General features: G+C 40.6%; 1 protein-coding gene across 1 annotated transcript in view; it reads left to right on the top strand.

The window, feature by feature from the left end:
• Positions 1–25,501, top strand: part of PTPRK (protein tyrosine phosphatase, receptor type K) — a 570,492-nt gene that overhangs the window by 67,661 nt on the left and 477,330 nt on the right. Inside the window, exon 2 of the mRNA XM_025211350.1 lies at positions 18,793–18,915. Coding sequence (XP_025067135.1) covers positions 18,793–18,915 — 123 coding nt within the window. The remainder of the gene's footprint in view (positions 1–18,792; positions 18,916–25,501) is intronic.

Consider the following 25,501-nt stretch of genomic DNA (forward strand, 5'->3'; position numbering starts at 1 on the left):
GGAATATGGAAGGTTATTCATCTTTCACTTTCCTAACTTGGAGCCATATAGCAAGACTTGAAATCTGACATCTTTTTCAGAGGCTAACTTACTTTATGGTTGCAGGAAAAGTGCCAAGTTACTAAACTGTGAAGTGTAGCTTGAAAGAATACCACTATTGCCTGGCACTACACAAAGTTGACTGCTGCAGCTGAGAAAAGGTGCCGGGATGCGTGTTTACCTCGTATCTGATTAACAAGTTAGAATAGGAGGTACATTATCAATTGAGACCTAGAACTGTCCAGGTTTCTCTCTTTCGGGGACACCAGGAGCCATATGCCTCTCCACTGCTGAGTGGTTGTAGAGCAGTGATTCTCAACCTTTTTTGTCAACCTTTTTTGTACCAGGCCCCATTTGTAAGCATGAATGGCCAGTCCCAATCCAGTAAATAGTTTAAATAGAAAACAGCCCCCTGGCCCTGCTGGTGTCCCTCACTCCTGACCTGCTGCCCCCTGCCCCCAGATCACAACCCCCACAGTGTGGGATCCCCCACCTCCCCTTCAGTCCCCCTGCCAGCTGGGGCTGTTCCAACCTGGATCAAGTGTGCTGTGGTCTGGGCGTACATGTAAACAGCACACCTGGGAGCTTCCTGAGAGCAATAAGCTCCAAAGCTCATTGTTTTGCATTAATGGCACATGTAGATGTGCCCGGTACTAGGTACACATCTGTAAATAGCATTCCAATTTAAACAAGATTGCACATTTTGAAATAAAAAGTTTATATTAGAGGTGCACCAATACATTGGTCCCATTGCAGTATTAGCACTGATTAAAAGGAAAATTGACATTATCGGTAGTTGGCTTTTTTTTTGGCTGATGTGGCTGATAATGTCACTGATAAGTGCCCCATGCATGTGTGCAGCACACAGGCAGCCAGGAATGCATCATGGAGAGCAGCATGTGGCTGGTAGGTCTATTGTGGGGGAAGGGAAGGGGCATGAGGAGGTGGGTAGATCACAGCCCCTGTGGTGAGGGAGGGGCTGGGGCTGAGGGAGGAGCTGGGGCAGGGGCAGGCACTGCACAGTTGGGGCAGGGCAGGGCACAGGATGGAGCCACGGAGGATGCAGGGCAAGGGGGTGGGGGGCGCTGCCACTGCAGGATAGAGCTAGGGCTGTGCTGAGCTCTTCCTGGTGTGGGGGCTGGGCTAGGGCTGCACTTAGGGTGGGTGGCAGCAGTGCTGGGCTGAGGGCTACAGGAGGTGGAGGGCGGGGGGGGGGGCTACAGCCACCCCAAAATTTGCCATAGCTCATGGGGGCTTTGATCTGTCCCCCCAAACCCCTTAACTCCCTGCCTCTCCCCTTCCCCCACAACAGACTTACCAGCCAGACACTGCTTTCCAAGCTGCCAGGCCACTTATCGGCAACCTAATAGGATCAGACGATACGATATGTTAAAGTTCAGCCATCAGTATTGACCCAAAGAATCTTTATTGGTGTAGTCCTAGTTTATATATCTAAAAATTTTATAAACTCGCATTTAACTCTCTTGATACATATAAAATAACTTTTGTTTTCATTTATAGTTACAGTAAAACTGGTTGGAGTCTCATAGTAAACATACTTACCCAAACATAAGCAGTAATTTGTGGCTACAGCTTTTGATGCCAATTTGTAACAGTCTGGGTGGAGAAAAGCTTGAGCTATTCTTGGCACTGTAGTAATCAACTTCTTCCAACAATCTGATACCCTTTACCCTTTTATTTCCAATTATTTCAGATCATTAGTAAGAACAGATTTGACCATAGATGCTTTCCTATGCACTTAAGTATGCAATGTATTTTATTAACCCTTTCCACCTGCAAGGCAGAATCAGTAAGATGCGACTTACAGATAAACTGGGGAAAAAATTGCTAGGCACAGTTTTTAAATTCCAAATGCCTTCACTAACAGGACTTCTAAGTTTGCTAAAAATAAGTATGTGAAATTATTTTGATATGCTCTTGCCTACTGAAGAATGAAATCCTACTTCTCAATACATATGGTAATGGACCCTGAATTAGCCATTTACTACTCAGGAAAGAGATTATTGGAGTCATTGTGGAAGCATTCGCTCAACATGCAGCAGTGATCAAAAAGGCAAATGGAATGTTAGAAATCATTAGGAAATGAATGGAAAGTGAACCAGAGAACATTTGCCACATGTAAATCCATGGCCACATTGAATGTTGCATGTTTTACTAAGTTGTAGAAAAGGTATGGATGAGCAAGGTGATCAGGGCTATGGAATGAGTGGAAAAAGTGAGTAGAGCACTGTTATCCACTGTTTTAAATGATAACTTGGGTGCAGTTAGTGAAATTAAGAAGTGGCAGGGTTAAACATACAAAAGCAACTACTTTTTACACAAGTCATGAGCTGTGTGTTTTTGAAGGCCAGCATATTGGGATTCAAAAAGGGATTTGACAAGTTGATGGGAGCTATCAAGCGCAACAATTAGGCATGTAATCTTAGGAACAGGGCATGCCTAAACCTATGGCTACTGCTAGGCCACTGATAAGGTAGGATACTGCTTGGGCATACAAGAGATGAATTACCTAGCATGTGCCTCTTCCTCTACATCTATAGCTTTCAACTTAAGGCTCAAGGCACCTCCTCAGAAAAATGCTAGCTTTTAAATTTCAGTTGTTTTTTGACCAGAGAAAAATAATAGAGCAGCTTTGCCATAAAGAACTCAGACCACCACAGGCCAGAATGTTTGTGAAGCTATGGATTTTTATTTTAAATCTCTGGGTACATAATGGAATCATGTGCATGTGTTTGCAAATATTGAATGACATCCCATGGCACTCTTATGGATCATGTGGCATCCTAGTGTACCACAGCACTGAGGGTGAAAAATCACTGCTCTATATCATCCTCTGTTTGCCTCTTCCAGAGACAAGTTACTAGAATAGAAGGACCTTTGGTTTAACCTACTGTGACAGTACTTATTGACTGACTCCCTTCTCTCTAGGTGTGCTCACCTATTCCACTGTTGTGTGGATTTACAACATTATAAAATTACTATATTTTTTTCTCTTCTCCAAACTACTTTGGCTTGGTGCTTTCCTGTTTCTGTACCTTGCTGAGCATTTCCTTAAATACGCATCTGTTTGCTCCTAATGATATTATCTTCTGTTTTTAGCCCACAGGTTTTTTCCCTGACAGAATATAATTCTTTTGGCTTTAGATATAATCTTTATATGAATTAGCCTACTTTGTAGCTTCTAGATGACTTCTTTTCCTGGATGATCTATGGTTTGAAACTCAAGCTAGCCAAAACGGAACTTTCACTTTACTGGGAACCTTGTTCTCAACTCCTAGATCTATAATCTTCATGCAGTTTTTGATTAGGTTTTCTTCTTTTGTCCTTAATACCTAGTATCTTGCTGAGCCTTGTCATTTCACTTCAAGTTTGCGGATGATACCGAGCTGGGTGGAGTAGCAGATATGCTGAAGGTTAAGGTTAAGATTCATTGACCTAGAGAAATTGGAGGATTGGACCAAAAGAAATCTCATGAGTTTCAACAAGGACAAGGGCAAAGTCATTAGTAGGAGCATTGCCAGTAGATTGATGGAAGTAATTATTTGGCACTGGTGAGGTCACATCTGGAGTACTATGTCCAGTTTGGGGGCCCCCACTACAGAAAGGATGTGGACAAATTGGAGAGAGTCCGGCAAAGGGCAGTGACAATGGTTAGCAGGCTGGGGCACATGGCTTCTTGAGAGAGGCTGAGGGTACTGGTCTTATTTAGTCTGCAGAAGAGAAGACTGAGAGGGGATGCAATAGCAGCCTTCAGCTACCTGAAGTGTGGTTCTGAGGAGGATGGAGCTAAACTGCTCTCAGTGGTGGCAGATAACAGAACAAGGAGCATTGGTGTCAGGTTGCAGCAGGGGAAGTTTAGGTTAGATACTAGGAGCTACTTTCTCACAAGAAGGATAGTAAAGCACTGGAACAGGTTACCCAGAGAGGTTGCAGAAGCTGCATCCTTGGAGGTTTTTAAGCCCTGGCTAGACAAAGCTTTGGCTGGGATGATCTAGGTGGGTCTGGTCCTGGTTTGAACAGGGGGTTGGACTTGATGACCTCCTGAGATCCCTTCCAACCCTAACTTTCTATGAGTTTTCTTATTGACTATCTCCACAATTCTTTCTTCTATACTAGTGACCTGTGCCTTAATTTAGGGGTGGGCAAAATATGGCCCATAGGCCATATCTGGCTGGCCAATTAATCCTATCTGACTTGCCAGCCACCACTGATGGGAGCATGAGGAGGGAAGGCTGTACCCCGCACCACTTTGCTCTGTTGTAGTCAGGTCCAGACCGGGCTGCACAGCACAGAGATTTCTTTGCTCCCCCAGATCCATACCTCCCCTCCCACATGGCTTTCTGTTGGCACTGTGCAGTCCTGTCACCACAGCTGCTGGCAACCAGGCCCACGTAGGATGGGGTCTCATGCAGTGTGCCGAGTAGTTGTTTTGCCCACTGCCTTGAGTTGCTGCCACTGTGACATCACTAGGAGGTGAGTCCTTGCTGGCTGCAGGGGTGTGAGGGTTTGGCCTGGGGCAGCTGCTCCCAACTATCCCAGTGTGGCACAGTGGCAGTGAGTCATTATGGCATGTGGATGAGATGCTATCATGACACGCTGCATCATGCCTCACCTCATTTGGGCATGGCTGCGGAGCCAGGGCTGCTCAGCCAGCAGGAAGCGGGGGTGGATGCAGGGTGAGTGGTGGAGTTATCTGTGTGCTGCACTGTGTAGCCTAGCCTGGCCCCAGCTGCAGCAGTATGAGCACAACCTTCTTTCCTCAGGTTCCTGGCAGCAATTGGCCAGATAGGATGAACTGGCATTTCCTTGCTGTCCCTCCTCCCCCCTGCCCCGATCTGTTACTTTCCCCATCATAGATCCAAATGATCCTATGCCATTCAAAATATCTGAACTTTTTATTGATGATTATTTTTTCTCTTTTACCCCTCTAGTCATATTATCGCCTGCACGAAGTCCTCTGTTTTGCTGTCTGTCTTACCATATTCCATTTGCCCTCTTGTTCTCCTGTGAAAAGTGTTACATAATTTTTCTTGCTGTTCATTTCCCTGCTTGTCTCCTTTCCATCCTTTTATTCCCTAACCCTAATAGTCTTCTTTTCCAACTGCTATACTATAGTAGTTTGCTAGTTTTCAGGTCTTATCAAATATGATTTCTTCTTGTCAAGCTGATCCAAATCCGAGTTCTGACAGCTGATGGGAATGAGAATTTCTGACACTAAGTTCTACATAGAAGAGCCTCTTTACAGAACAGTTTTTAAGAAGATGCTCTTTGTGCATCTTTAGTTCTGTCATGTTCAGCTATGTTCAGTAAGGTAGTTAGCCTAGCTAGCCTTACCAGCCTGCTGTCCAGTTGTGTGCTACGGTCAGCAGGGATTGATCCTGTGAGATTTCTCATGTTATATTCCCACGATCTCTACACATCTTAGAGAAAAGTTTTGTTTCAGACACCAAAATGTCATACAAAATTATTACAGTAGTCCCAAATATGTCTTTTTTCAGCACTCCTATTGACTTCAGTCAAACTGTTATCCATCAACTTTAAACCAGTAGCTTGTAAGAATGGGGAAGGGTAGAAATTTTATTGCTTTGACAGCTTCTTTAAATGTCATAGGATGCATCTCCACATGCAGTTAATTTGAAGCAATAAGCTTCAGAGCAGTTTGAGCCAGAGTAAACTGGTCCCAGGCACAAAGTCCAAACATGCACCCAGGAGAGCAGCAGTTTGTGCCGGGGCAGAACAGTTTACACCAGGGCCAGAGGCACGAGGTTCAGCCCCAGGCTCGGGGTGGTGATGTTGGGTAGCAGAGGGGCTAGCTGGGGTATGAAGGTGCTGAAAGTGAGGAGCCATGTGGCTAGGTGGAAGGCAGGAGTCTGGCCCCTGGCTGGCTGGGTTGATTGAGTGCTATTTCATGCCTGTGGTCAGCATCTATATGTGCATTTAATCACAGTTAATTACCCTACTGTAAGATACAGTACTATTTTACAGAGGTGTTAATTAGTTTACTGGGACCCAGTAGCACGTGTAGACTGTGAAGAAATCCTCCTCGGTCTGTGAGGAAGGTCAGAGAGATCGCTCAATGGTTAGAAGGCTTTTGCAGTTTGGGAAGAAATAGTAGTTCCTTTTCTTTCTAGTAGATTTTCCAGGGAAGATGTGCAATGTGGCTATTGTCTATTCAGACATTTCAGAAAAGTTGCGTGTTCCACAGATATTAAGATGATTTTTAGTCCTCCTTGCAATAAAGATGCATCAGAAGTGCTGTCATATTTAATTTACAATATTGTTCCTGATTAATCGTCTTTGCATTCTATTTGAATTTTCACGTGAGGCCTGAAGTCGGTTATTGAGCTGATAAATCAGACGCAGATTTAAAAAGCATGGTAGTAGCAGGCAGACCAGATCAAACTAGTAAGTTAAAATTTTTCTGTAGATAATTTAGATTTTGCCTGGCTTTTGAGTTATTAACGGTAATACATTATGTATTGAGAATTTCACTTCCATGAAATAAATAAGATGCCTTTGCAAAGAAAATACATTTTATTAGTATTTAGTAAATTTAATTAGGCTTTAGTATGGTTAATTCTAGAATGAAGGGAATCCTGTATTTTTTTCTAAGTTCTTCCATTTTATAATATTAATGTTTATTAAAGTGCCTGCCAATTTCTGAATTTTAGGTGCCCCAGGTTAATTTAGATTATTTCACTGTGATATTTTATTACATAGACTTTAATTTAATTTGTAGAATTTAATGTTCATATTGCATTAATATTAATTTAAAATATTTTTTCTTATTAGGTAACTGTATGTTGCACTGTCACTATATTCTAAAGCACATTGGTAACAAGAAGGAATAATGAAATATCTTGCAAAAATTGAAATAGCTTGTATTATGAAGCTGACATCTGCATATGGGAGGTGATTTAGAAAGAGGACAGTTCCAGCGTACATAACAGGAATAAGACATGGCATATCTCCTTGATCCTTTGAGTCCACCAATCAGTACAGAGAGATGAGTCGCATTTAAATAGGATTTTGTGAGTCGTCATGATGAAGCGATATAACTTTGCACTGGGCTTTTACCATGAAGAGTTCCGCTATGATACCTTTAAAGGTAGTCATCCTGCTTTTAAAGCAGGTGGTAGAGAAAAATAAATGTGCATTGTTGAATGAAAGGATCAGATTGTTTTAACCGGTCATTTGGACTTGATGAGAAAGGAGTATTTCATTTTTGATAACTTCATCATACTTGCTCGTCTAAGAGAAACATGTATGACTGACCAATATAAGCAAAAAGATCTGATAAAGAAAGTCAGGTGTTTGTAATGGCACAGCTGCTTTTCCATTCTTGCAATTCTTCCTGCCCCTCTGACTTTCTGTTTTATGGGTGAGTTGCTGTAGTCATAACTAACTCTCTAAAAATAACCAGGGATTTTCCGATACAATGAGACATGCAATTTGAGAGGGAAGGAGACTGGGTTGTTGCCTGCTACTAGTTACAAGCAGCTTCCTTGGCCCGTGAGAAGTATAGTAACACCAGTGGGGAGAGAAATTATCAAGGTGGCTTCCTGGTTATTTAAATAGAATTTTGAAAAGGAAAAGAGAATACCATAGTAACATTTTATAGGCTGTTGACACTGTTTATTATGAAAAATCTTTCATGGCACAGAGTTCTACAGTTACTTGTTACAAAACTTCTTTCTCTTGCTTTCTGATAACAGGTTCTGAACCTTAGATGCCACACCAATTTATATGGTGGGAATTTCAGGAAATATCTATTTTGTACTGCTATAGGGAGACTCTACAATAAGCTTTTCACTCCGTCATCTAATATGATTTATCACATCCAGTGGTGGCTTTTCTTGTTGCTGCTGTTTGTTCACTTTTGTTTGTCTGATGATATATCGTTTACCAAGACTTAGATTTAGAGTCAGTCATTGCTCCATTGAGAAATGTGAGCGAGAACCATTATTCTGTTCCTTCTGATGACTGTGGGTCTTCTATCTTTTGGTACAAGGACAAAAAATAAAGCTAAGTAAATATATTTAACTCTTCAGCAAACTATTTTATGAACATATATTAGCTTTAAAATCTTTGGAGTTGGGTTTGCAGAATTGCCAAAGAAGGTATACTTTTAAGTCCATGAAATTATATAGATCTAAATAAAAGTGTAATTTGACCTTCAGCCTTCTCTAGATATGCTGGTACGTGAAGGCATAAACACTTACTTAACTTTTGGGTACAAGGTCAAGGTAGCAATAATGTCAGATACAAAAACAATGTGAGCGTGTATAAATTTAGCTCATTTGTTTGTAAAATTAGCCCATTTGATCTAGAAACAATCAGACCTGAAATATCATTTTAAAATTACTTTCCACAATGGAATTCTGTCTCAATGGATACTAGTTTCTAGAACATCTATAACTTTTTTATCTTCTGCTTTGGAAGAGTAAAACATGCAGTGGTTTCTAAAGGAGCTATTTCTTGGCAGATTTGACCATAGTGAGAGGGCTTGAATAGTTAAATAAGCAGGCTACCTTTTATACTGGAAACTCTCTTCTTGAGTTCAGTTTGTGGGTGAGTCTACATGAGGCGCTATGCCTCATTGCTGTAGTGATGTAGCATCGGTGGGCACTAACCATGACACTACCGCTACTACACACTACTAGCTACCACTACTAGCATGTTGCTACTGAACAGTAGGGTCGCAAATTACCTGCGATCTGCCAGGACTCCTTAGTAGCACTTAAGCAAGTACTGAATGATGGCGCAGTACCAACTGCACAGTCAGGGCCATGTATAGATGTGCCCACTGTCTTAGTGTGAGAAGTCCGATCCCAGTTGTGTTGAACTGAATTTTCATAAATATATGCAATGTTATTTTATATTTTTAAATGTTTCTATTGTAGCCTGAAGGAAGGGGGATGATTGAACTCCTACATATGTTTCAAAAATCGAAATATAGACATAAAAATATTTGTCTATATTGGGGTGGCCAGCCCGCGGCTCTTCAGAAGTTAATATGCGTCTCCTTGAATCTTTGCACAAGCACATGGTAACCAGCTTTCATAGCCATTACGTACATCGCATCACGTGACGCAATTGCGTGCAGTGAACACGTTACTCATTTTCGACTCCAGAGCCTTGGGTTGGCCACCCCTCATCTATATCATCAAAAGTCTGTGTCGCAGAGCACTTAGGTGCCCTGCTCCTATAAAGAGGGGAAACTGCTAGGGAAGAGCCCTAGTAGTGAGTGGAGAGCCTCAGCAGTGAGTAAGGAGCCCAGCTGTTGGTCACCAGGGCAACTGGAGTTAGCTAGTGGTCCACACCTGTCAGTGGTCGGCTGACTGAAAGGGGCAGGGCCTGGCTCCCTAGGGCTGAGGCCAGGATGGCAGTTCCCTGCTGGCAGCCAAGGGGGAAGGAGCTCTGCGGGAGCATGCAAAGGGGAGAGGCCTGACTGCACGAGCAGCTCCTGATGCTGTTGTGGGATGGAGTATTCCCTGGTAGGGCTTGAATATTGTTATAGCCGGGCAACTTGAGTTTGTTATAGCCGAAGGGCTTGTGTTTTGTTTACTGTGTAAGACCAGTGCCTTGGGTCAGGCTATAAGGGGATGGAGGCAGCCTCATAGGGGACTCACAATAGTGTGGGGACCCCAGCCCCAGAGAAGGGGGCAGCGTTTGAGAAGCCCCAGAGAGGGGGCAGCAAGAAGCCCCAGAGAAGGGGTAGCATTGGCGAGTGCCGGGAAGGCGCAGAGCGAGACGAGGGCCGCGGAGAGTCCAAGCGCCGGAGAGGGTGCAGAGCGAGATGAGGGCTGCGGAGAGCCCGAGTGTCGGAGAGGGTGCAGAGCAAGATGAGGGCCACGGAGAGCCCAGGGAGGACAAGGGGGCTGAAGTATAACAGGGCCCAGACCGAACAAAGTCTGTTCCATCTGCCAGGCTTGGGGAGTGGTAAAGGGGTGGTTGGAGCCACGCATAGCCCATAAGGTTATTACAGAACGGGACCCACAAGAGGTCAGGAAATCCATGGGGTCAGAGTGTACAGCAAACTGTAACCAAGAGGGCGTAAAAGGCAGCCTCCCAATTATATATTTTATCATCAAAGACGTGGCGGGTGAGAATTGGGGGTGCACATTGGGTCAACTTGGCACGGTAAGGGGGCCTTAGGAAGATCACGGCCATCCTACTGGACCCCGCGCCGTGACAGTCTATTATCACCTATATTTACAGACTTGGGGAAACCAAAACATGAAATCAATCTAACCATGTAATACTTGATGTCAGAGAGCTTTTGATAGACCATTATCCTTCTGTGCAATAATTCTGTTGCTTGTAGGTATAGAACGCGGTGGCCTCTACAGAACTGTTAGAATGCAAATTTGTATTTTTCTAGAACTAACTAATGCAATTCCTGCAGAACTTCCATATAAACTGAAGGCTAATTCTAATATCCATGGCTCCAGCTTCCCTGGTGGTAATGGACTATAAAATCCTGATTTTTAGTTATGTGTATAAATTAATCTTTAATGTTTTGCTGTAGTGACTTAAACAGCTTTACTATATCCTCACGGCAGGGGGTTTTGTTGTTGTTGTTTCATTTTTTTTGGTAACCAAACCAATATGGGAACCAAGGCACTGACCTGTTGAAGTAGTTTTCTTGCCTTGAAGATGACAGGTTTTTTCTCAGAGAGTTCCCTTCTTAAAGAAGAATGTACTGCTGCGTTTCTGCCTGATCTGTGGCAGGACCAGATGCTCAAATAAACCAGGGGTCTGGAATGGGTGGAGTAGAGCACTACAGGAATCTCTATTATAATGAAAAACATTGTTTTAAATATGAGCTTGTCTGGCTTCCAAAGTGAACTAAGCCAAGTGTAAATATAGCCTCAACCTCAAATTTTCTTTTCTTTCAGTAAGTTTATTCTGCCTGTTTACTTCAGTTAATTCCTTTGTAGATTCTTTTTGTTAACTAACAGTCTTTTTGTACACGAGTCAGAGTAGACTGCACAAGAATGCACATGTTCATAACAATTTCTAAAGCGTCATGGGCTGAAAGGATGCCTACATTTTGAAGGAAACTTGTCATCTGTAATATTCTATAGTCATAATGCATAGGTAGCTTCCAAAAATAAAGAAGTATGTTCAATCTACTATTTACCTCACTTCATTAGAGGTATTCTTATTGTCTCTCTTACAAGCCATAACATCTTTTTGTTAATTATCTGCTGAGAACAAAGCAGGCCATTATAAAACTACTTAATGATTACTTTACATTGGTTTTTCACCAGCCTAAAGGGAGCACCCTGCCTAATATGATGCAGGATGACCAGAGTGAGGGTGAATATATGCCCACCATTGATTTAGATCTTGTGAGGGAGCTTCTTGAGAGGCTGGACACCCAGAAATCAGCTGGTCTGGACAGATTGCACCCAAGAGTGCCTAAGGACCTGGCAGACATTATAGCGCAGCCACTGACAAGGATATCTGAGAACTCGTGGCACTTGGGTGGAGTACCTGAAGATTGGAAGAGGGGCAGTGTGGTGCCTATCTTCAAGAAAGGGAGGAAAGAAAACCTGGGAAACTACAGGCCAATCAGTCTGACCTCAGTCCCTGGAAAGATCTTGGAAAAATTATCAAAGAAACCATTTTTGACAGGCTAACGGAAGGCAACATTCTGAGGGATAGCCAACATGGGTTTGTTGAGGGTAGGTTTTGCCTAACCAATCTGATTTCCTTCTATGACCAGGTGATGTATTATTACCTGGATAAAAGGGAAGAGGTTGATATAATATATTTGGACTTAAAAAAGGCCTTTGACCTGGTGTCCCATGATGTCTTCATGGAAAAATTGGGCAACTGCGGCCTCGACTACACTACAATACAATGGCTGAGGACCTGGCTCTGAGGCTGAACCCAGAGAATGGTAGTTGATAGAACTGAATTAGCATGGCACTCAGTGACCAGAGCTGTCCCCCCAAGGCTCCATTCTTGGACCTGTACTCTTTAATGTCTTTATAAACGATCTGGACTCTGGTGTCAGAAGCAGACTGGCTAAATTTATTGATGACACCAAATTTGGGGAACAGTATCCACACTTGAGGATAGGCTGGTGATCCAGGCTGACACTTGAGGATAGGCTTGCAAGGTGGGAGGATGAAAACCTGATGGCATTCAATACGAAGAAATGCAAGTTGCTGAACTTCGGGGTGGAGCACATCACACTTAGGCTCCGCAGTGCCCGCTAGCACCATGACTGAAAGAGACTTGGGGGTCACGATTGACCACAACATGAATATGAGGCACCAGTGCAATACCATAGCTGGCAAAGCAAACAAAACTTTGGCTTGCATCTACCAGTGCATCTTGAGAAAGACCCAGGATGTTATCCTTCCCCTGTACTTGGCCTTGGTGAGGCCGCAGCTGCAGTACTGCATCCAATTCTGGGTGCCACGATTCAAGAAGGATGTGGAGAAGCTTGAAAGAGTCCAGAAGAGAGCCACACACATGATCAGAGGGCAAGAGAACAGGCCTTATGAAGAGAGGCTGTGAGCTATGGGACTTCTGAGCCTGGAGAAGCACAGGCTCAGGGGTGACTTGGTGGCAGCCTATAAGTACATAAGGGGTGTACATCAGGATCTGGGGGAATGCCTGTTGACCAGAGCACCCCAAATGATGACTAAGTCCAATGGTCACAAACTTCTGCAAGACTGTTTTAGGCTGGAAATAAGGAAAAACTTCTTTATTGTCCGAGCCCCCAAGGCCTGGAACAGACTACCCCCAGAGGTGGTGCAAGCACCTACTCTGAACACTTTCAAGAAACATTTGGATGTTTATCTTGCTGGGATCCTTTGACCCTAGCTGACTTCCTGCTCCTTAGGCAGGGGGCTGAACCCAATGATCTTACGAGGTCCCTTCCAGCCCTAATGTCTATGAGATCTATGAAGCATGTGTAGAATCTTCAACAGAAACGCTACCTCAACTTCTGTTCCTCCTAATTTCCCTGTTAACCATCATATAGTGGAGGATAACTTTTTCCTACAGGTAAGTGGTAGGCTATTTGTATTTCTTTTGACATAAACATTTGAAGCTTTTGAAGACAGTCCAAGTTATTTACTTATGGGTTTTTTTTAAGTATTATTAATGAAAATTTAAAATTGCGTACCCAAATTCTGTAAGTTTTAAAACTAAAAGTAGAAATGAAAACATTTTTTGTGATTCTCCTCCCCCCCCGAGTAACCTTCACTGTATGGTTGATTTGTCCGGTTTCCTTGAGATTTAAATATTTTCCTTCAATGGTTTCTTCTGAAAGACTATATTGTGTAATTCAGAAACTGAAGTCTCTTAACTGTAATCCAGTCTTGTTTTTTGAAATGAACAAACAGCATGTACAGTGAAAAGTGGTCTTACAGATTCCTTCCATATACTGTTCTAAGGTACTGTTCCTACTTTTGTTAAGGATATACTAACAAGATGATATTTTTGTTAAGCCTCAGCCAGAGTTTGACTTTTTAAGGCCAGGGATTGGAAGAACTGTTTTTCAGGCAGGCAAATATGAACAAATATTACGCCTTGAACTGAAACAATGCATATTCATTTTGATTAGGGCTTGTAAAGACCACTTCTAATAGTTATTAGCTCAGCCATATGAGAAAAATAAATTATAACCATATAGTATGGACATTCTTATTGGTTTCATAAAGTATAGGGCATGATTTTTAAACATCATAAGAATAAAGTTTAGTGTAGACCATTTTGATAGGTTGATAGAGGCATCCTATCATTTCCTCAGTCTCACTTAGTGATTTAGTTACACATCTGAGTGTTGGCTTATCTTGCACATTAAATATTGATACTGTGGTAATGCTCACAGACCTTCATTAGGATTGTCGTTCTTAGATATTTTTTCCTTCATTTATAAGCTGAACCAGCTTACTGCTACAATCATTCTCTCGATCTCTGGTACCTTATTAGAAATTTAGGACAGGTGGATATTGGTCAATCAGTCAGTTGTGTATGGTCCCAATGATTTTTGAATAATAGCATTGTGTGTCTGCAAAGTGCCAGGAGCTAGAGCTGGTGCATCAGAACTGATGCCTCCCTTTTACTTTAGCCTCAAAAAAAGAGAAAGGGGGGGGGGGAGCTTATGCTTTGTACTATCATAACTGAGGGGGTGTGCATCACTGGGGTAGCAGCTTGCGGTGGGGAATGGGTGGGTACAAAAATTGCTGCGACTGTAGAAGTGGTTGCTATTTGCACGGCAGCATCCAGTGCTGCCCTGGGAGTGGAGCTGCCTGGTTATACCTCTGAGTTTACTAATTTCATGTTGATATTGAGAGTGAATTGTGGCTCCCTCATTGTAACCAAAGAATGTAGTGACTCCTAGATGTTGGAGATGAATGGGAAATGATGTCCCCACAACTAAGCTTTGTGATATTGTGACATTTACGATCTTTTTTTTTTTTTTGGGGGGGGGGGGTGTGGGGCATCCTTATTGCCTGTAGTCTGTAGAGAGCTGGCAGAACATGTTTGTCCTTTTTTGATTTTACATTCTTAAGATAAGTTGAGTAACAATATATTTTGCTTTTCCTTGTAAATGTCTGGAGTTATCAGAAATGCATGGGAAGGTGGGTTGCATGACTCTTTCAGTGTTAGCGGGTCAGCATTATGAGGAAAAAAAACCCTTGTGGTCTAAAATGATTTTAGTTTTGTGTTAGTAGTTGTCAAAGGGTGGATTTAAAAAGATATATTATTTTGAGTATTTGTGAATAGAGCCTCACCACTGTAGGCTTCTTTCCCATCTTTCACTACCTCCCAAGTACTACTTATGTTTTCATCAGAGTTATAAAATAAGTAGGTTTTTTCATCATTCTTGTTACTGAAATAGCATGCAGGTGCTGGATTGATAAAATAGTAGCAGATCCAATTTTGCTTCAGTGATAGGGGCATTTTTTACGCTCTACCTCATAGCGTTATATTGCATAAGTGGGTCTAATGCATTCATTGTAGGTGCTTATACATTGACTTTTACTTTTACTTACCCTGAAACCACATATTGATCTCTGATAATGGCAAAATACCAGATGAGATTGTGCCTTTTTCTCCTTTTGGTAAGGCAGTTCTTACGTAAACTGGATTTGTAACTGGTTAATAATCCATCCTGATAACTTTTCTTTTACATTGATATGATAAATGTGCACTTACTGGCTTTGCTGAGGCTGCAGTGATGTGCAACAAATAACAAGGTCTGAATTGCTTGTTGTATATTGACATGCTAGTTGTTATTACTAATCAGAATCCTGATACTTAAAATTAATAGTGGATACGAAGAACAGCAATTAAGAACATTCATCTTCCAAGTAAGTCGATGTGAGATTCACTTGTAGTTTAAATTTTATATACTGAGGGCACTTAAACCATTAAAAATGGTAATAGGTGCCCTAAAGGCATTTGTTTCAAAGCAGTATGTCATTTTGGTACTGTGACGGCAGACGGTGATACCTTCGCTTTAAGGGAAACTGCTATTCATTTATCAATTAAATGTCTATGGAAATGTACGTTTTTGCTGTAGAATGATCATAGCAGGGTATTGTAAGTTAAATCAAAGGACAAGATTTATGTTCTAACCTTTTTAGTTTTATCACGGCCAACGTTAATTAGAAAGGTCTTTTGGTGGTAATAGGACACTGGAGTTTGAACTTTTTAAAGGCATAAATATTTCTTTGATAAAACTGTTTCTCCTTTTGTGCTTTGCTGTCCTTGACAGTGACACTGACATGGCAGTCAACTCTATGCAGAATATAAATGTTGTTCTGGGATTTTGTAGTGCTTGTATTGTATTGTCATGCACACATTCTTATGCATTTCATTCTACTTCATGGTTACATGGCTGACATTTATTTAAAGCATAGCAGAGAGTGATTACCTAGTACAAATGAGTATGTTTGTACTGCACTGGTGTCAGTGTTTGACATTAACAGATAACCCTAAGCCTAAACTCTAAATTTTAAAGTTGTTTTTTTTTTAACAATTGTATTGATTCAGATTCTTTATAGCAGCTGTATTTTTAAAAAAGTAAACCAAAAGAAATCATACAGTGGTTATATTTTAACATACTTCTGTCAGTAACTTCCATGGATAGTGTCCGTTTTGTAGAAATCACAAATATCTGCCCAGAGTTGTAGGAAATAGGATCGTAGGAAAATAGGACTGGAAGGAATCTCATAAGGTCATCTGACCCAGTCCCTTTCTCAGGGCAGGATCATCTCTGACTAAGCCACCCCAGTCAAATATCTTCCAGCGTGCTCTTGAGAACCTGTTGCAATACTTGACAACCACCGTAGTTGAAAAGTTCCTCCTAATTTTCAACCTGAATTTCCTCTGCAGAAGCTTGAGGCCATTGCTTCTAGTTCTGTCCTCCTACAGCCATAGAAAAAGCCCATCTCCCAATTTTGCCTGTGACATATTTAAAGACTTTTATCAAATCTTCCCTCATTCTTCACTTCTCCAAACTAAATCATCCTAGATCTTTCAGCTTTTTCTCGTACATCATGCTTCCCAGGTTTCTAATAATTTTTGTTGCACTCTGCTGGATTATTTCTAGTTTGTTCCCATCTTTTTTAAATGTGTGTCCAAAACTGGACCTCACTAGTGTTAAATAAACATTAAAGGAAATGATTCTTCTGCTCTGAATCATGTTTTTGTGCGAATGTTTGGATTTGGGGATGAGGAAGAACAGGAGCTCAATCATACAGGCTGGAATTGATTGAGAAATTGCCACTAAAATTAGGTTTTTAACTAGTATCATTTTTTTTAAATGTGCTCTTTATAAGATTTTGAATTGTCATTACTGATTAGTAAGTTATTTTGGCTTTCAGCCAAAACGGTTTAATATTCAATTTTAAACTTTATTTCTTTTGTTATGGGCCACCCCCTAACTTTTCCTCCAGCTCTGCTCCTGGGCTAGGTTTGTGTTTGTGAAGGGGATAATAACCAGCATAGTTTATTGAATCTTCTTCATTTCTATTTGGGAGGTTGTGGCATTTGAAGGGGGAGAACAATCAGGCACAGGATGCTATGTAGATTAGAATAAAAGTGACACATTGAGGATAATCTTGAATTTCCTCTACGTGGAAATTTTAAATGAGTGGTGCTCAGTATTTTGGCCCCATGCCCTCCCATCCCTGCATGCTGGGTTTGCATCCTGGGAGCCTAGCATGACCCCGTCCCAGCCTCATGATATTGGGATTGGGTCCTGGGGCCAGGCTGCAGAGCTCCCCATGGGTCTGGAAATTTGAAAGTACAGGAATGGTGCCATTTCCCCCAAATTTCTGGATGTGTGGTGAGCCCTGCAGGCTGGATGACCCAGGGCTGTGAGCCAGATGCGACTTGTAGGCTGGGGATTGAGAACCTCTGTTTTTAAACCATAGCATCAAACTCCATCTTCCGGTGTGATAAGATCAGAAGTATGGCCAGCCAAAGAATAATACAGGCTCTGTAGCATGTTAGTTTGTTTATTAACCACAAGAATTAGTGATTGTAACTGGAGGAATTGTTAATTGTGTTGCTGTACTAGCTCATAGGCTATTGAGGCAGAAATAGAGTTCACTTCTTATGTGTGCAGTCTGCCTTTATCTTTTAAAAATCAGAAAAATCTCTCCTGATCTTGCCTTTCATTTTTCAAGTGAACCTGTAAATCCCAAGGATTGCTTACAATGAATGAAAATAACAGCTGCTGCAGTTAAGTGTGTGTTACTTGTGGGGTTTTTTAGTGCAAGGTTTGCACTATATTTTTCTTTCCTTCTCTGATTTCTTTTGACCCAGTGTTTTGTCTCTTGTGGCTCCATTCATCTTTCCTCCCATCTTCCTCTGATTCTCTCTTCCTTTCTTTCCACTTTTTTTTCTTGCTCTTCATAAGTGAAGGAAGAGAACTGAAAAGTTATTAAACAAGACCATCCCAACATGATGACTTATTTATTTATTTATTTGTAATCACACTGCATAGTGTTGTTTTTTATTTCACCACCCTGGCCTTCCCTGCCATTTTTATTTTTCTTCCCTGTCACAACTCCTGTTACCCTGGTGATGGACACTAGATAAAGATTTTACATCCATTGTTTATATGACCCTGAAAAAGAGCTTTCAATTTGTTCTCTACTGTGCTGTATTGGTTTAATAAAGCAATAGCATCAAATTACTCTGCAGTAATCGAAATATTATTTCATGTCTAAGTAATTCTTGTTATATTGTCAGAGCCCTCTTTCCTCCCCTTTTTCTTTTCCCTGTAGGCGTGTGCTTTGTTATCAAGTTGTATTCACTGCTTGGACTGTGTAGGCTGTCAGTGCATCAGAGTTGTTGATTGCACCTTTACTTGTGTTAGCTTTGTTCATTGCTTTCAATGTTTTTCCCTCTTAGTCTGGATAGCATGTCACTTTTTATTATGCAGACATTTAAGCCAGGTTCCACTTTGACTTCAGTAGCACAATCTGTGATTTCCTTCTTCAATAGAATATGCTGTTGGGGGAATTTAGTTGTGAGCAGCAGAGAAAATTTTAGAGAATAACATTGATAGATGAGATGCTTGAGATTTTTAGCTCTGCACATAAAAGCTCGTGAACTGTCATAGGTGGTATGGGCTCTGTGGTAGAGGCTCCTAGAAGAAACACCTCTGCTTTGAATTATAAAGGATGTTTGTTTTAATTAAATTAAGATTTTGTAAATGATAAGCACTTGTTAACTTTCTTTTAGGGGGATGCACTTTTGATGATGGTCCAGGTCCCTGTGATTACCATCAAGACTTATATGATGACTTCGATTGGGTGCATGTCAGTGCACAAGAGCCTCACTATTTGCCACCTGAGATGCCTCAAGGTGAGAACAGGGGTTATGATACATACTAAACAAGGAAAGTTTGTGACCTTTGTTTCCTCCTTTTTTTCAGTTTTGATATTTCCTTACAAATAGCCTTTGAAGTTGACTTGAAATTAGATAGCCTTCTTAAAACCCTCCAAAACAAAATATAAATAGGTAGATCTTTGCACCGTTCATAAGTTTTACTGTATTGGAACTTCCTACTGAGTTTAATGAACATCACCTATCCAGAACCTGGTAGAGCTTCATGGAAGTGGACCCCCTCAAATGTCAATAATTCTGTTGCTCATTTTCCCCTAATCACATGCACACAAACTTAACCAGGTTCTAGTAACTGAATGTTAAGACGCATAATGCAATTGTACCTCTGAAGTGACATTTGATATTTGGACTAAATCTATAAGATTAATATTAAAGGGGAAAAAAAAAGATTAATGAAAGAAACTGGCTGCTTATCATCTGGGGATAATCAGAGAGGCTTTGATTTATGGAAATATTGCCATTGTTAATTGCTATTTAAGACAGGTAATGAATAACTGAAGAAGTACAGTCTAGATGACCTTGCCTGCTCACCTATGATGAACAGCTTAATCGGTGCTTCCCAGATAGCATGATATGCAGAGAGAATGAAAGCGTTTGAAATTCAGCTACATTTTCCAATTAATAGGACATTAAGTAATTAATCATGCAGAGGAGGAAAAAAGGTCATGTCTACTTTATTTGTATCTAATATAGTTCCTGTTTAGGATTGTGTGTGGTGGGGGGAGGGTGAGAGGCAGCATAAAAGCAACTAACTCTTTCTCCATTTGTTTCTTCAAGCTCTTATTTATTACTTATATATTCCTATCCTCCCTTCTCTCTAACAAACAGTACTTTTACTCCTGTAACTAGTGACTTAGGTAGGCAGTCACTGTTTCACTCTGTTGTTGTTGATTTATGTATATGGATACATTTTATCAGGGACCATGTCTGTTAAAATAGGATAACTTGTTAAGCCACTTCCATACTTGATTTAACAGGCTGTTTGGAGCAGTGGATTTCTGCATAAAGGAGTGTAGATTTGAGCCCATAAGGATCACATTAATTGCTGATGGTATTCTTATAAAAGAAATCAAGTTAGTGCCTCCCCAAGAAAGGCTGTAGTTAGTTATTCTCAGATTAAGTTGTGATTTTAAACCACAATCAGCCTTATGAAAAGGCATAGAATTATATTTACTCAGTAAGTATCTGTAGAAGTAAAGTATTCTGAGACTTCAGATCCATTTTGTGCAAATGACTGGCAATTTGAATGAGTCTAAATGACAAGATAACTCTTGCTTCTCCCAAAATAACACATCTGTCATCCCTAGACAGTTTTCAACATGAAGCGTCACTCTGCTTCTTGACCTGACACCTGCTTTCTGTTCAGTTCTCTACTGCACTCCTTTTGTGTGGAATATAATTTCTTATCCAGATATGTCATACAGATGCTACAACTGTTTTTTTTTTCCACATACTATGGTAAGAACTCAGCAACTTAATCAAAAAATCAACTGTTTAACATGGTGGAGGATGTGGGGAATACCACAAAGCAGAACACTCCTGCCAGTTCATTCCTGAGTCTGTTGTGAAGTCCGAACTTTTATATTTTAGATGTTTTAAAATCTTCAGTTGAAGTCTGGGGATTTGGTAACCAGCATAAACTGCTAGTTCATTAATAAGATTACGCAGCCTGATTAGGACTGTCAGTATTCAAAAGATCCATTATATATACCCCAACTCTTCTATTCAAGCTACGTCATGTTTAAAGGAGTAGGACATTCATTCAGCGTTAAGTAATTTACTACGCAGAAGAAAGTTGTTATGATAGTCTTAAGGTACTTTACGAAACTACTTCTGAGCATGAGTCCCAGTTGTTTCAGTCTGTCTCTACCTTCATTGCTTTGTGGAATGCTGCCTTGTTTTAAAATTAAACAGTTCTTATGTTGATAGGTCCCTGGTTCAGTTTTGGCCCAGATTCCTAATGAATGAAAGGTGTGAATGCCTTGATGCATTTTACAATTTGGCCAGTGTAAAATGATTTATTATTTTTTAAAACCAATTTTGGATGAATATCTGCATTCAAGTAGCTATCACCAACTTGGAAGTATGAGAGTGTCTTTATCAACTTGGGGTAGAAACAACCCAAAGGTTTCCAGAATCAGAAGTAAGGTGTAGTGAAGCAGGCAGTTTTGTTAGGGAGGACATGTGGGTGCAGGAACATGGGAATGTAGCACTAGGCTAACGTCAGATAGTGGAGCAAAGATAAGATATCTTCTTGCTGGCTGAAGCTGCTGTTCAGAGAAGTAGTAGAGAGGTGTTGTTTAGATAATCCTGTTAAAAACTGCCCTGCTTTCATTGTCCTAGTGTTGGTGTGGAATTCTATATCAACAGTTAGGAGGGGAAGTGGTAGGGTAGAGAGCAAGGGAATTAGAAGAGAGGAAAGGAAAAGAGCCATCACAAGTGTAAATGATAGCTCCCAGCCTGGGGAGGCATGAGGTTGCTTTGGTGGAGGGACAGCTGTGATGGCCATTATGCAACTCTGACAGTACTGCGGAGAGAGGAAAACAAATAAAAAGTCACTTGATTCCTTGGGCTCCTACATTTTTCCACATGACATTGTTTGACTTCCATAAAATAAAGAAAAGTAGGTGGAGCTGCAGGAGAGACTAGCAGGTAGAGGGTGGTGAAAAATGCAGTGTGGTGTTTGTGTAGAAATCACCATATATTTGTCAGCATTATAGAAGCCCCCTCCTAACAATTGTTGAAACCAGCCTGTGGTGAGCAGCCAGCAACTCCCTGCCCATCTTCTTAAAGATCTCTGTAAGTAGCCATTGATCCATCGGAGAGACAATTAATGAGAAAATGGAGAGAGATGCTGCAGGTAAAGTTAAGTTGCTGCTATTTGAAAAATCTTGCTTTAATGTAGTTGTTGACACATGCCGTTGATCTCTTTCTTCAGAAATAAATTCAACCCATTCCTATGTACATTGAGAGACATGGAGGGAAGAAAGCTATATGTGGTTATGGACTGCAAATCAGAAACGTGATAAGTTAGTTCCATGGGTAGGGAAAAGGGATAGGGGATCAGCTGCTGTTTAGATTCTTTTTTCCTCCTCAACTCTTTCTGGCAAATATCAAGCCTGCTGTAGCCATTGGCAAAAGTTTCCTCCATAGAGTTTCTCTGTAGGTTCAGGGAAGGAATGCTGTTACTTCAGGTGTCTCTGCAAAAACCCACATGCCTGCCCCTGATGCTTGGGCTTTGTTCTTCTCAAAATCTTTTGGTTTGAGAAAATATCTGGGGAAAAATTGCACATGTTTGGTATGGATTTTATCTTTCTAATTTCATCAGAGTAAAACATGGAACTAAGAAAAGACCATAGTATTCAACAAGGATCATCTCCTAGCTGGATCTCAATTTCTAACCATGTCAGAATATTTACAAAAAGTATGGGTTAAAAAAACTGTAGTGGGGAAAAGTGTAAGTGTGTGTGTGTGTGAAGTCTTCTGTCATTCAAGTGACAGAAGAATTTTTATTCAAACTACTCACATTTTCCAAAAAGTTTTCCATTGAACAGAGATGAACCATGGAAAATTTTAGACCTAAAGGCAAAATAGTTCAGAATGTTATAAGCATGTGAAAGCTGGTTATAATGGAAAGGGTTTTGAAACCCTAACTCTGGTAATTGCTACCAGCACATCAGTACAATAACCTCTTCTAAATGATTAATGCAGCTTCAGACATGTTTTCCTGTACTGGTCTAGATTGAAATTTTAAAATTATGAGTAGGAAGCAAAAAGTTCTGCCATAGGGAAAAACTCCACGTAACATTTTTAGTACATGTAAAGAGAATATTTACTTGCAAATAGTTTTAACTGTATTTTTCATTATAAGATATCTGGATCTCACTATCAGAATCAGTGGAAAGGATCTAGTACAATCCATTTCTAGTTACTGAAGCGTCTAGTACAGTACTTTTCCTTTTACTTTGCATTTTTCCCATGTTTTAAGGCCTACCAGCTGCTTAATTGCTGCTGTTATTTTTATAGACAGAGGTACCATCTGACAAAAAGTTCATGTCTACAAAAGCTTATGCCTCTAAACCAGTTTATCTCTTTGAGGTGCTACCCTGCCTTGCCACCTTCATTCTTTTTATTAGTATTCTGGCAAGCAAGGGTTTAAGAACCCTTTGAAAATGCTAGGGTGTGGGGAGTGAGGGGGCAGGGAGGGTGTCATGAGGATGGAGCATACTATCATATTTATTGTGATAGCATTTGAAAATAAAGATGCTTTTCTTAAATCTAATGTATGGGTAATGAAGACAGTTTGGCAGAATGAGATGGGTGCTGGCATTAACAAGGGTGAAAGAGATAAGATATAGAATGGGCAGAGGGCATAAAGGACTTTTAAAGCAAAAACAAGATATTCTGTTTCTAGTGGTGAAGGAGGAACGGCTGAAAGGATGTCAAGAAAAGGATGTTTTGGTTGAAATGGCAAGTTATTGATTGTGACTCTTTTGGCATTCAGATGGCTAATGTGTCTATTTTAATGTTAACAACTCTGGTATGTCTTTCCTTTATTTTTTATTTGTCCATTTCCTATTTTTGATATTTATTTTTCTAAACTTTATGTTCTGTTATTCTGTTTAAAGTTGTTCCTTAAGCATCTTTACATTCTTCACATTTTTTTTGGCTTTTGTTCTGCTGTGTGTCGTTCCCCCCCCCCCTCCTTCCAAAATACCTGTTTTGCACTCCTCCTCAGTGATGCCTGCAATGTGAAGGAAAAGATGCACCCAGAGTCCTGCCACCACTCTTTTTCATCTGGGCAGCAATGCCTGGCTGGCAGCAGGAGGCGAGTTCAGGGTGAGAGCTGTAGTTTCAGTGCTGATGAAGGAGGTAAGGGAAAGGGAAAAGAGAATACTTTTAGTCTTGCATCCCTTCATTGATTTAACAAAGTGGGCGGAAAACATCTCTTCCTTTCCCTCTTGGGTGGTTCCTATATGGTGCTGATGTGTGTGTTCTCTTCCCTATTAATCTATTTTATGTCCTTTTTTATATGGCTGTCAATACATACACTTTCTACTTGTCTGCTTAGGCAAGCCTTTGGGAATGTATGCATTACTAACCTCTCTATAGTTAGAGGTATATATGATAGAAGGCAGTTAGCATGACTTGAAGCAAGTTTGAGAAGGCAGTTAGCATGACTTCTGAACTCTTAATGTGGAATATTCTTCTAGTCATTGTAAGAGAATGCCTTGTGCCCATTTTTGTAAGATTTTATGGTGTTGTTTCAGTAATGTGACTGGGGACATTTTCCATAGTTACTGGTTGTTTGTTTGCTTTTTCCCTGTCCACATTATTATAGCTGTTGGTACATTTACCCTGAGTCCTAAAGAAGACAGCTTATTTACCCCATTTGGCTGTCCAGTAAAGCAGCAGTACTCTGAGACAGTACAAGGTCACTGAATGTGAGAGCCTGTAATGGTCTGCTTGAGGGGGAGATGCTTAATAAAGACTGTTATCCTCCTGGATACAGATGCAATCAGAAGAATGTTTAAATTGTACTGGATGGTAATAGCATGCTGAGTTGGGCATCTTGTGTCTGATCTCTCAGGTATATTAATGTCTGGATTAACTATCTTATGGTTTTGAACTAGTTTTCAAGAAGCATAAGGAAAATAGAATATTAATGACAAAGTCTTCAGATACACTTGCTTTTTAAAATGAATAAAAGGACAGAATACAGAAGAACTTTCAAAACTGTGCTCTGGTACTTTATTAATATGTGCCCTAAAATTAGGATGTGTTCCAGAGCAGTAGATTTACTTCTTTTCCTTCCTCATGAAAGGCACTGCAGAAATTATGAGTTTGGAGAAATTACTTACGACCTGCCATCATCACCCCTTAAAAAGAAATGTCCTTGCCAAAAACGCCTATAAAATCTAAACAAATATTGCTGATTCTAGTGCAGACCAGCCACTGGGTTCTCCAGTTATAGCCTATAAGCATTGATAAGAGATAAGGACATTATATTATAAATTACAATAAATGTTTGGGATGTATTTGGTAGTCATGTTGGTCTGAGACAAAAATAAACACACAAAAAAAAATGCTCCCTTTGTGCAAAAATGAAGTTTATTTCCTACCTATGGGGACTTTTTACCATGTTTAATTTTCTCAAAGTCTGATAAAGGGTGTTTGTGCCCAAAAGCTTGCAAAGAACTTTTTTTCCAACTCTTTAGTTGGTCTAATAAAATATATCGCCTCTACCCAAGGAACCATGCCTGTCTCAGGGATATGTGGTCTGAAAACCATGAGATTCATGTTTAAAGACTATTTGTAAGGGGTCATGAAAGTGCTGCTGTTGTGACCCAGGTGGGCTGTAATGAGGGGATAGATTTTACTTCTGCCTTTTTTCTTGGCTTGCATAAAGCTTAGATTTGTCTGGATTTATGTGGGTAAAGTGTAATTTTAGCTACTTGTTAGTGTGATCAAATTGCGTTGATGAGTTGGAGGAAAATGGCTCGAGATCCTGTCCTGATATTAGGAACAATTTCAATCTGGAAAC

The sequence above is a fragment of the Alligator sinensis genome, unplaced genomic scaffold (genome assembly GCF_000455745.1).
Source record: "Alligator sinensis unplaced genomic scaffold, ASM45574v1 scaffold96_1, whole genome shotgun sequence".
Classification (NCBI taxonomy): Eukaryota; Metazoa; Chordata; order Crocodylia; family Alligatoridae; genus Alligator; species Alligator sinensis.